Below are 17,753 nucleotides of genomic sequence, written 5' to 3'. Positions count from 1 at the left end.
ATCACCCTGTGATTTAGCAAGTTCTCCCACTTAGAAAACATGGAGGGGTCTAAAATTTTCATCATAGGACCATTTCCACAGTGAGAGACAGAATCTGAAGAAACATTCAGAAATCACGTTGTACGTTTTTTTAAAACAATTTATTTGTACATTACTGTGACAAATAAGTATTTGATCACTTGAGTTAAACAACTTTAATATTTGGTACAGAAGCCTTTGTTAACAATTACAGAGGTCAAACGGTTCCCGTAGTTCTTCACTAGGTTTCTGCACACTGCAGCAGGGATTTTGGCCCACTCCTCCATACAGATCTTCTCTAGATCTGTCAGGGTTCGGGGCTGTCGCTGAGCAACACGGAGTTTCAGCTCCCTCCAAATATTTTCTATTGGATTTAGGTCTGGAGACTGGCTAGGCCACTCCAGAACCTTGATATGCTTCTTACGGAGCCACTCCTTGGTTTTCTTGGCTGTGTGCTTCGGGTCATTGTCATGGTGAAAGACCCAGCCACGACCCATCTTCAACGCTCTGACAGAGGTTAGGAGGTTTTTGCCCAATATCTCACAATACAGAGCCCCGTTCATCCTCTCCTTAATATAGTGCAGTCGTCCTGTCCCCTGTGCAGAAAAACACCCCCAGAGCATGATGCTTCCACCCCCGTGCTTCACTGTAGGTATGGTGTTCTTGGGATGATGCTCCTCCTTCTTCCTCCTCCAAACACGCCAAATGGAGTTAAGACCAAAAAGTTCTATTTTGGTCTCATCTGACCACAAGACTTTCTCCCATGACTCCTTTGGATCATCAAGATGTCTTATGTATTCTGATCATCTGCTGTTCCTATTGAAGCAAATGCATTCATTCATCTACATTAATCTAATTTGCCTTTTTAAACGACTTTTTTCACACTTTATTTTGGCTCCGTCCGTGATAAATAATGTCTCTTCAGACCTTCCTACCCTATGTTGTTGCAGATTGATAAATGTTACGAGTGCTTCAGTGAAATTTGTAAATAACATTAAAAATTAAGATTGTCTTGCTCGGGCTGGGCGATATAGAATTTCTTTATATCATGATAAAGTTTTCTTTCCCTATCAGGTGATAACAATATATCACAATGTAATCCAAATAGATATCTTGGGGTGGGGATGGCTGGGCACTCTCCCTCCTTCTTTTCACGTTCCACCATCCATTTTAGAAGAACATAAACACTCACCTGAGCACAGGTGTTAGCTCACCTTTGCACTAACAGTTTGCATGACTGAATGACTGAAATATTTCACACTATCTGTTTTGTGTACATGTCGACAGGTGGACATTTTTGCAGCTAGCAGGTGTGTTTATAACATTTGAGTGTGTGTGTGGACAGGCCCCGCCCTTTTTGTACTACATTTGAACCTTACCATAATGATTAACAACCAGTAAACTTGTTGCTTTATGCTGCTTCATGGTCTTACCCCCCTTCCCCTCCTATTATCACCCCCTACCCCCCCTCTCTCTAACGTCCCTCTCTCTTCTTCCCCTCTGTCCTTTTCCGTCCGGTCCAACACCAAAGATTTTCAGACATGATTGAAATCAAAAAAGTTTGGCCTCAATTACAAAAGGGGTTTATTCAGACATACCTTTGGTTTGTCTGAAGATTAATAACCCCTCTTGTTAAAGTAAAATATGTCCAACACAAGAGGCCCTCAGCTCTCATCTGTCTGCCCAGCTGTTGGACAGGACAAGTTAGAGAAAAAAAAAAAAAAAAAAAAAAAATAGATATAATATGAGCGCTCTGTGGCTCATAGAGGAAATGTGTGATGATAAGCAGGTAGTTTAGTATTGTGTCAATGCAGCACCTAAATTATTGCGCATCAAAACCCCAAATCTGCAAATCAAAATGCATAAATTGAGAACCAAAACCTATCATTTGCAACCAAAAGCTTTAACCCAAAGCACAATCGTATTTCTCAGTTTTGTTCCATTTGTTTTCTCGCCATTCTGAAATCCTGTTTTTAAGTTGCAGTTTTATTTTGAAATCGTCTTTTTGACATTTTGAGAAAAATACAATGTTGGATTTCTGTCCTTATTCTACTGTTTTTTTTGTCAAAGTCTTGTTTTGAACCTTTTTTTTTTGCCGTCTAGAAAAAATTTTGGGTGGAAAAAACCTAAAGCAAAGTGAACTGCAATCTCTGTCTTATCGCGTTAGAACAGGGGTCGGGAACCTATGGCTCGCGAGCCATATATGGCTCTTTTGATGGTCACATGTGGCTCGCAGACAAATCTTTAATTTTACTTTTTTTCATTAGACCAGTCCTTTTCGGGCGCGATGCGATGCCAGAGGCGCGCAGTAGTAGCGGTGCTTGGAGAAAAAACTATCAGTTTACTATTATCTATTTCACAGAGTTTGTACCACCCGGAAAACTGTGAATTGCCGTGCCTAAAACTGCGCGCTCTCGTCTCTGAGAAAGAGCGCGCAGTTGCGGGGACGGGATGTGTGAGAGAGAAAGCAGAGGGTGGGGGTGAGGTGTTGTGGGGACAGGCTGCAGGTGAATCGCGCAGGGATTGTTAAAACGTAAAACCCGCTGCCCGTCACTCACTGCGGCGTGTGAGTGTGTGTTTGGCTCCATGTCTGCATGTGAGCAGTCTTTGTCACATCTACAGAACATTCAGACCAACCTAAGATCACGTTTAAAGTCTCAACGCCTGCATGAAGCAGAAACTCACCACGTATCAACCAGACTAGACAACAAAACTACCACGAGAAATACTCATCATTTATTAGCAACAGCATAACAATGTTATTAAAAAGGATCCACAGACTTATTGTACTTTAAAAATGTTGAAATTACATCAAATGCACACATTCACTTGTATATTTAGTTTTAAAAATATTGTCGCGGACTGAGTTTAACTTGGCTGTCGGGCCGCGTTAAAAGTTCTGGGGTTCATTGAAGGCATCAAGCAGAGATCTGATTGGCTCTCAGTTCTGTCGCTCAGCCTGTTGTTAGGTAATTTGGACCAATGGGGTTCAGCTATGGGCCGAATAAGGAAAATGGGAGGGTTGGAGCGAGAGCAGGTGAATATAAAGTTGGGAGAAGCGCTCTCTCTCGTCTCGGCAGGAGAGATTCAGGAGTTGATGAATTAGTTGTATGGCGTTTGTTGCTGTCTACAGTAACCAGAATTAAGAACCTTAAAAGAGGTTAAGTCTCCGTGCATCAGTGTGGGAAAGAGACACAACATTATTGTATGGCTCTTTCGAAATTACATTTAAAAATATTTGGCGTTTATGGCTCTCTCGGCCAAAAAGGTTCCCGACCCCTGCGTTAGAAGATCTTTGCAGCATTGCAATAATGTTATAATTATATAAAAAGAATAATATGATTTTATTAGTACTATCTTGCTGTATGTTTGTTACTTCTAACCTAATTTTAAAATGTCTCCATAAATTTAGATTATTCAAGCATAAGTGTAATGTAAAGTGCTCAACAGAATAAAACAAGATTTAAAAATGTCAGTTGAATATTAGTGAAATGACGCATGAAACTGTTAAAAGAATATATAATAAATTAGGCCTCCTAAATGTGCAGACAAACCAGCAATGGCAAAAATGTGAAGTGGCTCAAAAATAGAATTAACAGATTTTGTTTTTATTCCCTTATTGATATTAAAAACGAATTTAGGTTGGTTTGATAGGGATCCTTGCTGCTGTCCCAAAGGCTTGGTTTCCCATTCTAAACTGCAATTATGATTCAAATCTAGTTTTAATGAAACAAACAAATGAAGAAAAATATGGACCCATCCTGCAGAAACTCATTGAAAAGGCTTCAGATAATCACTGCTTACGTTGTGCATTCCACTTTTCTCATCATAATCAGAAAGTTTTTATTGCCGTGCACAGTAGAGGGACACTTTAAAGTACTACAAAGAACAAATCAAGTGGGAACATTCTAATAGAAAAAAATGAGGTCGGGCAATATCGTAAAGGAAGAGAAAGTTTAAGATGGTGTGTGAGGGGGGCGGGGGCTATAATATTACATTTATTCATGTGCGTTTTTTTGTTGTTCCATTATGAAGTCGTGTTAATAGTCATGATGTGTGCACATAGAGCACGCAAATGTATTAAATGGTCTGCTACAAATGTATTTACTAATAGAAGTACAGTATATTCTGTAAAGCCCAACCAACCAATACTTCTGCATGTCTTCTGCTGTCCCTCATGAAAAAAAATACTGTCATTATTTATGTCCCATTTCAAACTGGGCGTTAGCTACCAGGCAGATGTCCTCATATTTGCCTCTCTAAAACAATGATATTACAGACTCTTAATGTGAACAAACTCTAATTATAAAGCACTATACCTTATTAAAAAATATTTTCTTGAGACTTCTTGGCTGTCCCTGTTTTTAAGTCATGCTCTGTACATTTTAATCAGCTTTTCTTTTATTCCTATACTATGCAATACTTTGTCAAATAGCTTGTGATGCTCCTGGGGCCATTCCTCTTACTTAGCATTTTGTTGAGGCACAGAGAAATGACAGGGAGCTTGGGTATTTCAGCAGACTTGGCTCTGTAGTGAGTGGAGCTAGATCCAAATAACGGTGAGCAGAGCCAATTAGAGTACAAAGGCATTTGGACTTTGCATTTTTGTACTTCTTAAGGTCTCAGGACTGTTGTTTTTTTTGACCTGTTTAAAATTTGTTTTAGTTGTGTCTTTTGCATTTTTATAAAGGAAGTGAAACATTTTTGTCACACTTGAGCTCTTAGTTGACACCATTTCAACCACCGTCACATTAGGAAGCATAATGTTATTGACTTCAAAGCATGCTTTTTTATGTTTTTTTTTCTTTCCTATTTCGATTTTATAACCCAACAACAAGCCAGTGTGTACACATTTAATATAACTATAATTATCATAAGGCAGTTTAAAAAAATTAACAAACTATCAATTAATTTCGTACTGCAAACTTTAATCAGTGATACGGTAGTAGGTTAAAAAAAACAAAACAATATGGGATGCAGGGGTGCAACGATTAATCAATTAATTGATTTATCCAACCAGATCATTCTCTCTTAGCCAAGTTGTTAGTCGTATCAAATCAAATCGACCCATACCATTGGGGGTAAAAAACTAAAAAAGTTTCAAAATGAGATAAATCAAGGAATTTGTCTTGGAAAATACATTTGGATTTTTACTATAAGGTAAGAACGACCAAGTACTATCACAGCAGACAACACACATGTGATGACAGCAAAAAATGAAATGATCAGTCCATCATTCCAGTCAAATGTATGGAAACACTTTGAATTTAGCAAAGACTGGTGACCATATAGTGTGCTAGAATGTTCTAATAATATTCCCTTTGGATTATTTGGTTGTGGAACAACAACAGTGGGCTGAACTTTGTACACATTTAATTTACACTGGATTATGTTGCAAGAAATACAAGGAATCTGGTAAACTTCAACTGCACTGTTCAGTATCCAGGTATTCATCTCTGAGTCACACTAGTTGAGGTTTTGGCTAAAGATGTCCTGGATCGATTTTACGTCAGGGAATCGGATTAAATCGGATCATTCAAAAGGATCAAATATTGACTATGAATTGTATTGGCAAACACAAATGTTGATATTAATTGTTAGACCCCTTTGACAAGAAAAGCAAGCTTTATTAAGATGTTCTTAGGTTTTAACACAACGTAAAGAGTGATAGGACATCTTTATGCCATTCTGTTAACGGAGAGATGCTGGTTTTATACATGAACCGGTATGTCTTTTATCATCTGCTTTTTCCTCCTGCAAAGATTTATTATTCTAATGGGGAAAATTGTATCATCTTAGAATGTGTCTTAATCGATTTTGAAAATCTTTTAACAAGATGATGCTAAAAAAAAAAAAAGTAGGCCTAGTTTAAAAAAAAAAAAAAAATCTACAACAACGCTATATTATACCCACAATATATACCCACAATATATATATATAAAGTGTGGGTTTGCAGCCCTATAAGATGTGGTCTTTAATTTATTACAGTTTTTCTGGTCATAAAACACAGAACATAAAACCACAGATTTTTCTTATGGGATGACATGATGCAATTAAAAAAAAAAAAAATTTCATCTGTTATATTCCTGAAAATCCGATTGCAGTACATTTTAGTTCATATGTTCTTCATAAATATGTAGTCTTGAGGTGGTTTAAGAAGCAGAGTTTTGCGTTAAATTGCTCTTTCATTGATTGGCATTACTCTGTGTTTCAGGGAGACTATGATCCAGTAAAGACCAGAGTTCTTCACTTTAGAATGAACCCCTCCAGTGTTGCCAAGCAACAGCGGCAGCAGGAAGTGGAGACTCTTCGAGAGGAAGTGACAACTCTGAGGGAACTTGTACGTTCCTTGCAGGAAGGAGGTGGAATTCTGCATGCACAAGACAGCTCGGGCATTTACACCCCCAATATCAGCCTCAGTTTACCGCCATCCAAGGAGGTGCAGGGTAAGATGCCTCAGACATGGTGACAGACCCTTTCATAAATCATTGCCTTTTTGGATTTTCAAAAAGGCATGCAGTTAAATCGCAGGAAAACAACACAGTTATAAGAAAGAAAAGTGTTTTTTTAAAAGGTGTAAAATCCGTTTTTTTGTTCGTTTTTTTTGCCGATAATATGAAAATTCAGGGTGTCTGCAGGGTTGTAAAGAATAATTGAAGGGGAAACAACAAAAGTGCAAAAATGAAGGGCATTAAAGTGTTAAATTTGCTTTAAATCTTAAATATTTTTCCATCTGAAGTTTTTCATTTGATGCTTTCCAAACGTATGCCTTTAAAGAAACAAAGCACCTCTTTGGCCCACCCGACTCATAGTCAGTGTGGTGTCTGTGGCAAAGGATTCAGTGAATCCACAGGTCAAAATTTGAATGTGTGATCAGTTAACTTTCATGCTGTATCGACGCTTTAACCAAATGAACATTGCTAGACATTTTATGAACAAAATCTGCTGATTTACTTGGCTCACTACCACTGAGGCAGTGTTCAGTGTTTAATATGTAGTGGGTGGACCGTCTTTGTAATCTATCGCTGTAATCCTCTGAATTCTGCTACTGTGGTCACTTTCACAGAGTTATCTTTTCATGCATTTGTTTCATAATCTTTACTATTACATCCATCAGTTTAAGTAAGGGGTAATGTCTGACGAGATGTTTATCATGTAAGGGTTAATGGCCGACGAAGTATACATTATCACTTTTTAGCGCACGCCGTGGAAGCCTGAACGTTCCGACGTAAAGCGTTAAAAATTGATAATGCCCACTTTGAAGGCAATTAACCCGCTTATACCATACAAAAGCAATAAATATTAATCAGTTTTTAGTCCTTAATTCTTGTTTTTTTTTCTGATTTTGGATTGCTTTTCTCACAAAAAGCGGACTATTTGTTACGTGGCGCCGCAACACAGTTCAGAGAGAAAGTTCACCTCTTACTTTTAGTCCTAATGATGAAGCAAAAGGTTGCTCTAAAGAAGCTGCCGCAGTAATACAAAACATTTAAGCTATGTGATCAGAATTTCTTTTTTCACCGTGCGATTATCCTGTGGTATATCACTTTTTAATGCACACCCAACAGCCAATCAGAATCAAGTATTCACCCGGACCATGGTATAACAGAAATTAATGGACGACGCGGAGGCCTGCATTGAAGTCGCTATATCACGATTTACCATTCACACTCTTGCTGTATCACAATTTTTTACATATTTTTTTACAACACACTGTTTTCTTCTTCTTGATTGGCTGTTGACCTTGTCATTCAATCTCCTCCATGCCGGGTCTCCTGTATGAAAGTGTTCAATCTTCGATAGTGAGCAGATCTTTGTTTTTGGATGTGATTTATTATTCTACAAAGATTTGAGCTTCCATCCATCTATCTTCTTTCGCCTGTCCGGGACCGGGTCGTGGGGGCAGCAGTCTAAGCAAAGATGCCCAGGCTTCCCTCGCCCCGGCCACTTCCTGCTGCTCCTCTGGGGGTACCCGAGACGTTCCCAGGCCAGCCGAGAGACGTAGTCTCTCCAGCATGTCCTGGGTCTTCCCCGGGGCCTCCGCCCCGTGGGACATGCCTGGCACACCTACACAGGGAGGCGTCCAGGTGGCCTCCGGACTAGAAGCCCGAGCCACCTCAACAGGCTCTTTTCGATGTGAAGGAGATTTGAGCTTGAAGAGTTTAAATGAGAGTCTGGAAATATTCATGTTTGTCTGAGAAAAGTGTATAAAGTGTGTAATCTGGGGTTTTACAACTTGAAATCCTCTATAACCCTACTTTGCCGATTTCATCTATAGCAGGTTATTTATGGAGCGCTTACGCCTCGATAAACTAGGGAACACTGTAGTATAGAACATCTGGGCTGTGCTACTGGAATATCTATTTTAGGTGTGTATTATCAATGTGGATTATGACTTTCTTATGCAACAGGAATTAATTATAGCTTGTATCAGAGTTTCATTTGACTCTGTATGGAGTCTATATGGCCCCAGCTCGCCTGTGAACTTATGTGTTTACTCTCTGTTGCACAGATTTGAGTTTAAATCAAATAATAAAGTTTCATTAGTTCATGTAATGGCTACCGGTTTGTGAAGTCATATCAGTAAAAGTTCACAATTAAGATTCCAGTTGGTAATGTAACCACACTTTGTGCTATGAAAGCCATCGGGTGAGCTCTCTTTGGTGCTCATTATTGAACATTGTCTAGTCTCTAATTCTATTCTGTTATATATAGATTTAAATGTCAAAACGTGATATTCTGTTTAAAAATTCCATGTTTTTTTAAATGTTTTATTAATTTAACTCAAAAACTGCTGTAACTGTCCTGACCAGTTGATGTTAAAGCTTGTGCAGATAACTAACTTGTTACATTTATGAGTTTCTTAAGCCTTTTGTAACAATTCATTGTAGTTGCATTGAAACAAAACGTCAAACAAATAGATAAATTCATAAAAATTAAAGAATTTTACACAATTCTTTAGAGCACATTACAAAAATAGTATTGCCTCTGACATAAATGCAAGACAGTAAAATACCAGTTGAGCTGATGGTGTAGATGTCACAGACATCTAAATTCATTGGTCAATTTTTGATTTATAGTGATTTCATTCAATATAAATATTTATCCATTTAGTATTGATTCATTTCTTATACTATTCAGTTTAGGGCTGCACAATATGAGGAAAACTTGCGATATAGTGATTAATATTGCGATGACGATATAACTTGCGGTATATTAACATATAAACATATAAAACAACCAAAACATAATTTCCATTTCACTGCAACAGTTTAAAAATTACATTTCAAATGACCCACATCTAAATAAGGCGAAAAACATAGAGCATAAATGGGCTCCATCCGATTGGTCTATGATGTAAAGGAGTCCATTCGATTAGTCAAATACATAAAGGGATTTCTTTGTTTCTATAAATTTTTTCAAGTTGGCATGCGATTGTTTTAGCACATTTAAGGTAACCATTTATTGCCATTTTTGCCGTCTTTTGCGATATGCATATTGCACAGCTTGATAACGCAATAACGATATATTTGCGATACATTGTGCAGGCCTAATTCAGTTCATTTTTTTTTTTTTTTTTTTTTTGAGTTTCAGAATTAATTTTGTTGTGAAAATTGGTTTCACATGATTTAAAATGGCGTATACTTGTATAGCGCCTTTCTTCCTACAAGGACAAAGCGCTTTACAGTCACAGACCCATTCACCCAGTCACACACACATTCACTCACACATTCACACACTGATGGCGGCTCCGCTGCCAAACACAGGCCCTTGCCTACCACCAGAGGCAAGGTGGGGTTCAGTGTCTTGCCCAAGGACACTTCGACTCATGGGCGTGCAAGGCGGGAATCGAACCTGCAATCTTATGATCATGGGTCGACCGCCCTACTGCTGCACCACGGCCGCCCCAAAACTAAACATTTAGGAGCTTGCATAAATAGAAATAGATGAACTTGAGGAAAAAAAAAATCTCACAGGAAAAAAGGAATTGCTTGCAAAAGAAAATAATTCAATACTTGGGTAAATTTGAATTTGATTAATCAATTCTGCATTTATTTTTTTTTACTTTATTTTAACTTGTTCTGTCCAACAGCTGAGCAAACATAATAGAGCTGAAGGCCATTTGTGTTGGTCAGGTTTTACTATCACAAAAAGAGGTTATATAACTTCGAGAAACCAGGGTGTAGATTTGTATAAACCCCTTTTTGTTGTATTATTTTTTATTTATTTGTTACATTTAGTGTGTGTGGGGAGGGAGGGGTGGAAGAGAGGAAAGGGAAGAGAGGTGAGAAAGTGGGGGATACAAGCGCTGATTTAAATAACTTATTTTAAGCTGTAACAATTATACTAGATCTGCTGAAAAGACAAATATTACATATTACGGTGAAATTCTGACACGAAGATGAGCGGAAAACATCTGTCCATCAATACACTGTGGTTTAGGAGGAGGGATATAGCAAACAGGGAGCAGTGTGGCAGTGTGCACGTGGGGGTGGATCAGATCAGATCCTCACCAGCTCGACCAGCCAGACCAGGAGAGGGGAGAAGAGCCCCCAGGCCAGGAGCGCAATTCTGCATTTTTTTAAGTGAAATTTGGTTATTTTATGTAGATTTTTAAGGCAGCTATAAAAGTTAACTCAGATATTTTTGACACAACATCCTAGGTGATTTACATTTTACTTTTACAATTGGGACTTTTGTGCTGGGATAAGATCCTTTGACCTATCATCTAGCCGTATGAAAATGGAATGTAAAAGCAGCTTGGAAAAAAAAAATGAGGTGACTCCTGAGTTGTGACTGCCTTGAAATTACGACGGAGATTTAGGGCCAGGGTGACAAAAAATTCTGGAGGATAATTTTTATCCTCACTTACAGGAAGAAGAAAAAAAGTCGAAATGTCAAGATTAAAGCCAATGTCGGTGATAAAGTCGAAATAAAGTTTTAAGAAAAAAGTGGAAATGTCGAAATTAAAGTCTAACTAGAGTTAAAGTTTTCCGTTTATTGGAGCCTTGCTTTAAGATGAAAGATGTGGAAAATTTTGTAAAGCTTTATTTCCGGATAGGTTTCAAAAACAAAGAAATTCTGAACCTTTGAGTGACTCAAAATCAGATTGTTGTCAGTGTAGCCGGCTTTCTAGGGTTCAGTGTCTGTAAAGCGGAGTTTCATATGTAAAAGAAGGAGCTTAGAGACACGTTTGGGTGTAGAGGACCACAACTTTATTTTCCTTTTCATTCACATACCCAGAAGTCCATTTGTCATCTTATGTCATAAACCTGTCATGTACAGAACAAACGGCAATGCCACAGATATAGAGTTACCTACCCCCTCTCCTCCAGATGAAACAACCTTTTTCAACATAAAACAAAGATGAAAATAGTCTATATTAGCATTAAAACGTTGAAGATGCCATAAAAGTATTCCTCCTCAGTCGGAAGCGTCACACAGACTTAGAGATCTTGTCTTTGATGGAGGAAGAAAGGATTGAAGTGGACATCTGCAGGGATACCGACACCAAATTTGCCATAGATGCGCATTAGAATCCCCTTTTTCAGAAAATCATGTCAGCCATGAGAAAAATTCATTTGTAGAGATACATTCAATTGTTACAAAAATATTCAATGTCTGTCTGCCCCAGTCTCACAATATGGGCCATTCATGCACAAAATGCAGCCTTTAAACTTAAGGGGGTACCTGCAGAATAATGCATAAATGAATATTATGGCAAATTTGGTGCTTTTACCACCAACCAGTTACAATACATCAGTACTTAGGTGAACTCTTGTTATTAACCAAATACTTTTTTTTGTTAGCATTTTTATTGAAATACACTATTCTCTGTGATTTCCTTTTTTTTTTTTTTTTTTTTTACATTCTGTCTCTCCCAGTTGAAGTGTGTCTGTGATGGACATTACAGACCAAACTCATCTTTTTAAGTCTGTCAACTGTCAGAATCTGTGACTACCAAATACTTTTTTGCCCCACTATATGTTCTTCACTCTTTAAAATACTGTTGGCTTGATGCTTGTGTGAACTTGTCCAACATCATGTCCTCCTTAGTAGACAGTTTCTGCTGCATGAAAGTCAAAACACTTGAAGGCATAACATGACTGACACATCATCCAGCTTCTGAGGATGCCATCAAAATCATTTTGTGCATCAAAGTTTGAAAGCATGAATTTATATAGGTTCAGCGTGTGCAGTCTCTGTTTTCACTGAGCTGGGTGGAGTGCTCCTGCAGTGAAGCCACTGGTTTGCTCTGAAGGTACCGCTTTGGCATTTTCTTTTACCTAGGACTGGAGTTTAACATCAAAACATCATCACACGTATGGTAACATAATCCTGCTGCAAGTAAACCAGTTCTGCAAGATAAACTAAGCTCTGGAAACCAATGTTTGCATGAAATAAACTCTGAAGCAAAAAAAGATCTGATACCTTGAAAGACTAGAAATGTCTTGATAGCACGGAATGGACAAATCTATTGGTAGCCAATCTTACTGCTTTTACTGGGTCCTATATTTTCTTAGGTAAACACATGAATTTGACGCAGCAGGAAAGAAGTACCAATATCTTTCAAATAAAAGACTAATGCTGGGGCCACCAACTATTTTGAGTTTGCATACCTTTAGTTCAGTTTGTATACAGCATGGTGGATTTGTAAATGATGCTCCTAATCTCTTCCAGCTGCTGAGGCGTAAAATAGTCATGGATGCTTTTAACACATTGACAACGTTTAGAGGCTTAAGAGGTTTTACTGCACCATTTGTACCATTATACTAACACCTAAATAAAAAAAAAAAAGCATTGTTTGAAAAGTCTCCACATTTAATTTGTCTCCAAAAATGATTTTAGATAAATTTGTTTTCTGGTCGTTTTACTTCTGTTCTACACATGTCTTGTTTTGCAAATTTTTCCTTGTTTTTTTTATTTTTTTATTCCCAGTTAAGACCAGATAACTTCTGTTTTTTTTTAAAACTTTTTTTATTTTTATTTTTTCTAACATGTCCTGTCCAACTGCTGAGCAGACAGATGAGAGCTGAAAACCTCTTGTGTTGGACATATTTTACTGTTACAATAGGGGTTATGAAACATTCGACACACTAGGTGTATATTTGAATAAACCCCTTTAGTCTAAACTTTATTCATATTACTCATATCTGTAACAGTCTTTTGTTGGACCGGACGGAAAAGAAAAGAAGGGAAAAAGAGAGAGGGATGCCGGGGGGGGGGGGGGGGGGGGGGTAGGCGGGTGATAATAGAGGAGGGGGGGTAGAACCGTGAAGCAGCATAACGCAACAAGCTGCAGGGTGTTTACAATCATTACAGTCAGGTTTATAAGTAATGTAAATCCAAAAGGGGGTGGGGCCTGTCCACACACCCAAATGCCACAAACATATCTGTGGGCTCCAAAAATGCCCACATACAAAACATGTCAACATGTCAACGTGTTCACAATACAACTGATGTTCACATACGCATACTTATGCATTCGGACCAACACGTAGATTATTTGTTGTAGATTATTATATATTTGTGCAAAGGTGAGCTAACACCGGTGTGCTAGCACTGGGGGGGTCTTTATGTCCTTCTAAAGTGGATGATGGAATGTAACAAAAAGGAGGGAGAGTACCAGAAACACCCGCACGGCAGCAGGGAACAACTGCCCGTCGGGCAATTACATCCGCCACCCAGACCAGGTCTACCAGGACCGCCACAGGGGCCCCCAAAGCCAGAGAGCAGGGAGGCACCAGGGAACAGAGAGTGTAAGCCCCAGCCCAACCAGGAGAGCAGCCCTCCGCCCCGCCGGTAGGGCCCAACGCGGGGCCCCGCCCCAGGAGAGCACCCTTAGCCCCAGACAAGCGACCCACTGCCACCCAGGAGTTCTGGGCATCCCCCCATGAGAGACCCGCCCTACACTCCAGACAACCGCCCAACCAGTTCAGGGTTCTGTTTTGTATTACTTAACAATCTCTTCAGTGTTAAAGCTACCATAACATGATCTCAACAAGGATGTGGTGTGATTTCTTTTTTTTTGACTGATCCTTTGGCTTGATGAGATTATCGACCCACATAGATGGATCATTGCAGATGTGTTTAATTACTTCCGTTTCCAATAGTACCAAGTCATGCTTTCTGGGATTTTAGCTTTAATTTTCATAACTAATGAGTTTTCCCAAATCTTTGTGTAGATCTACGTAAGCAGATGGAGAGCTCTGAGCTGAGGAACCAAAGACTGAAAGAAGTGTTTCAAAAGAAGATTCAAGAGTTTCGCACCGTCTGCTATGTCCTGACTGGCTACCAGATAGACATAACCACTGAAAACCAATACAGACTCACCTCAGTCTATGCTGAGCACATGGATGACTCTCTGCTTTTCAAAAAGGTAAGTTCTGTATATATTTTAGCTTGCTATATTAGCTGTGTTTCCATTACACATATTCACAAAACTTTATCAAAATACTAGAAATGTTGGAAAAACACAATTTCGCAATGACACAGTCTCCATTAAATCATAATTATGTGAATAAACACAAACCAACTCACACAATAAGTGATTCAAGAACAGGGCGACGGATGTGAACAATACTTTGATTTACAGCAGGTACATTCAAATTTCTGTCACGGCACTAGTGCTTATCATCGTTCAACAAAGGACACGTCAGCGTCTTATTCAGGCCATGGAGCTGGAGGCTCGTTACACGTGGGAGCGGCTACGGATGAAGAGATTTTGGGAAATCGTGGTTGGTGATCTTACAGAGGAGCTGTCGATCCAACAATTCTACATAACGCACTCAACTTTTGATGAGCTGTCGTGCATTTTGGGACCTGCTCCTGCGCATTGCCCAAGGCAGCCAGTTCCTATCAGGAAGCGCATTGCCATTGATAATCAATCTAAAAATTGAATGAGCTGAATTTAATTAAATTATTTCTTTTTTAGATTGCTCTTATGTTTGTATCTAAATGGACTTAAATGACGGTTTCCTCCAGCCACTCCTTCCATGATCTTTTAAAAATGCCTTTCATAGTAGCCTAGCTTCATTTTTAAAAGCTCTGCGTTGGAATCCATTCTTTTGTCCTTGCTACATTATAGTTCAATTTTTCTTTCTGTTTTCCAAAGTATGAGCATGTTTCTTAAGGTTAAAACAGGGATTCCACATGTGTACTTCATGCAAGGACTTTATTATGTGCAGTACTTAGTAATTTACTTAGAGATTGTTTTATTTTTTTGAACCTCATGTTTTATATGGGAGCACATTAGTGTGGATGTAGCATTGCACACTTCTGCACCTGCACACTTAATGAGATCAGATATGGTTTCAGATTGCTTTGAGATACTGGCAGTGTCTCTGAAAGCCTATGTGCTGTCATCATTAAACAGAAGAGGAAAGTTAAAATGAGTGCACGTTCACCATCCAACTTCCAACAGGGTGTAGTATCAGTATAAGATTGATAACCGTCTTGTTCTCTTGCTCAAAGGCTCTAAGAAGTGCTAATTTGATGTAGTAAACTTTTATAACCTTTTTTGCCACTGTATTAGGTTCTCTTGCAGTCTTTGATCAAGGTTTCTTTGCACAATGGGAGTTTTGCTCTGGTTCCAATTAAGCTGTGCATTGAAGAGAATATAAGCAGTATGCTGTGTTTTCAATGTGGGAAGGGAGTAAATTGATATATTTATCATGCCTTGTTGGTGCAGTAGTCTTTTTTTCTTTAAGTGATTCTCAAATTGAAAATGTCACTAAATTTGTCACTATAGTACTTTAAAAGCAGCGAGAAAACAGTAATGGGCATTTTAAGCTAGAAAATTGTAACACGACAAGAAGGCAATTTAAAGGCTTTTTTAAGGTTTGGCAGTGATGTTGTGCAGGTATAATAAATGGGATATTTTAAAGTTCAAGTCTCATGCTATGTTTATGGCAAATGCGATTTGTGCATCCAATTTCGATGTTAAGTGAATGTACAGACTCTAAGAGAAGTTTTGCATTTCGTCCGCCAGACACGGCGCAACTTGTAACTGCTCAATGTTTTCAGAATTCAAAAATAAGTTTTGCAGACTGTTGCTTTGCTTTGCTAAAGCCAGTAGGAACTCGACTTGTGACATGTTGATGATGCAAGCTATAGGGGAGTCCAAAACTAACATGGAGGATGCGCTGATCAATGCCGTTTATGCTGCTGCTAAACGTTCATTTGTCTTTGTATTTAAACATTGTAAAAAAAACAATCTAATTTAAAAAAAAATCTTTTTCTAACTTGTCCTGTCCAACAGCTGGGCAAACAGATGAGAGCTGAAGGCCTCTTGTGTTGGACATATTTTACTTTAACAATAGGGGTTATCAATCTTCTGATAAACCAGAGGTATGTCTGAATAAACCCCGTTTGTAATCTATGCCAAACTTTATTCATTGTTGTCATATTTAAAAATCTTTGGTGTTGGATCGGACGGAAAAGGAAAGGAGGGAAGAAGAGAAAGGGATGTTAGGTAGGTAGGGTAGTTGGGTAGAGAGAGAGGGGGGGGGTAGAGCAGCCCCCCGCCGCGCCGGGAGGGCCCCGCCCCAAAAGAGCGCCCACAGCTCCAGACGAGCACCTCACCACCACCCAGGTGGTGTGGTGCTCGTCATTTTTAACTTCTTTGGACAAATGCAGGACAGCTAGTTGTCAGTTTAACTGGGCCACAGAGACAGAAATACAGCTGAAAGCGATACTTCATCCAGGTGAAGCCCTCTCAACATCGTCCATGTCTTTCGCGATGTAACAATAAGGGGATTAAAAACATTTGTGGGTTGCTCCTACCACACGCAAATTTTTCATAAGGTTTATGAACCTCCTTTTTGGACAAATTTGACGTGTCAAAACAGGGGTGGCAAACACAAATATGATGCTTGAACCATGATTACCATGATGAAAGTGATTCACTATTTGATTGGATATCTTTCTGTAATCAAAGGTTAAAGGCTTGTGTTGTAACTGTGTGTAAAGTTCTTCTTAAATCCTTCATGAACATTTGTCAATTCAGAGCTTTGGCCAGATGATGATGGATTTTGAAAGTAACTGGGCTATTGTTGAACCTGATCAAAAATAGCAATTGTACATGAAGATCTGCACTGTAACTGCAGCTCTAGTTTTGTTTATCTTATGCAGCAACCATGCCTTAGGTTTTTGAAATCATGATTACATATTTATTACTCTTAAACATCAGATATTGATTTTTAAAATTCACCTTAACCCCTGTCTTTCTTCTTGCCTTGAAGAACTCTCTTCTAAAGTCTTTCAAACTCTGTATTGTTTTATTTCCTTTAATCATACAATAGTTTTAGCAAACCTCAATTCTTATCCAAATACTTTGCCAATTTATGGCAAAAACATCGTTTTGCACACTGCACTTTATTCTTTTGTCGTATATTGACCACATTTAGAGAACACATGGAGAATCATAGGGAGAAATGTTGGAACCATTTGATGCAGATACAAACTGCATGAGGACTAGGAAAGCAATATGAGCTCTGCCCACACAGACCCCTTAACCATCCTGGGCTTTTTTTTTCACATCTGCCTCTTTGCTTTTCTTAATCCTGCCCAACAACACATTTCTGTTATCTCTTTCAGTCTTTATCTCTTTCCTTTCATTGCCAGTCTCTGATCTGTGCACATATCAGTGGCTAATTACTGTGATGTTTCTCTGTTGTGTTATGATACCGGCCCTCGAGCTAGAACAGATACTGTAGTGGAACCATTCCATTGAG

At 38.7% G+C, this 17,753-nt stretch overlaps 1 protein-coding gene across 1 annotated transcript in view; it reads left to right on the top strand.

Annotated features, from left to right (window-relative positions):
- Positions 1 to 17,753, top strand: part of mad1l1 (mitotic arrest deficient 1 like 1) — a 67,193-nt gene that overhangs the window by 32,565 nt on the left and 16,875 nt on the right. The window contains exons 16-17 of the mRNA XM_011477875.4: positions 6,233 to 6,464; positions 14,205 to 14,398. Coding sequence (XP_011476177.1) covers positions 6,233 to 6,464; positions 14,205 to 14,398 — 426 coding nt within the window. The remainder of the gene's footprint in view (positions 1 to 6,232; positions 6,465 to 14,204; positions 14,399 to 17,753) is intronic.

Source organism: Oryzias latipes, chromosome 1, assembly GCF_053564925.1.
Source record: "Oryzias latipes strain Hd-rR chromosome 1, Olatipes_Hd-rR_3.1".
NCBI classification, from domain to species: Eukaryota; Metazoa; Chordata; class Actinopteri; order Beloniformes; family Adrianichthyidae; genus Oryzias; species Oryzias latipes.
This window is presented reverse-complemented; position numbering and strand designations above follow the sequence as displayed.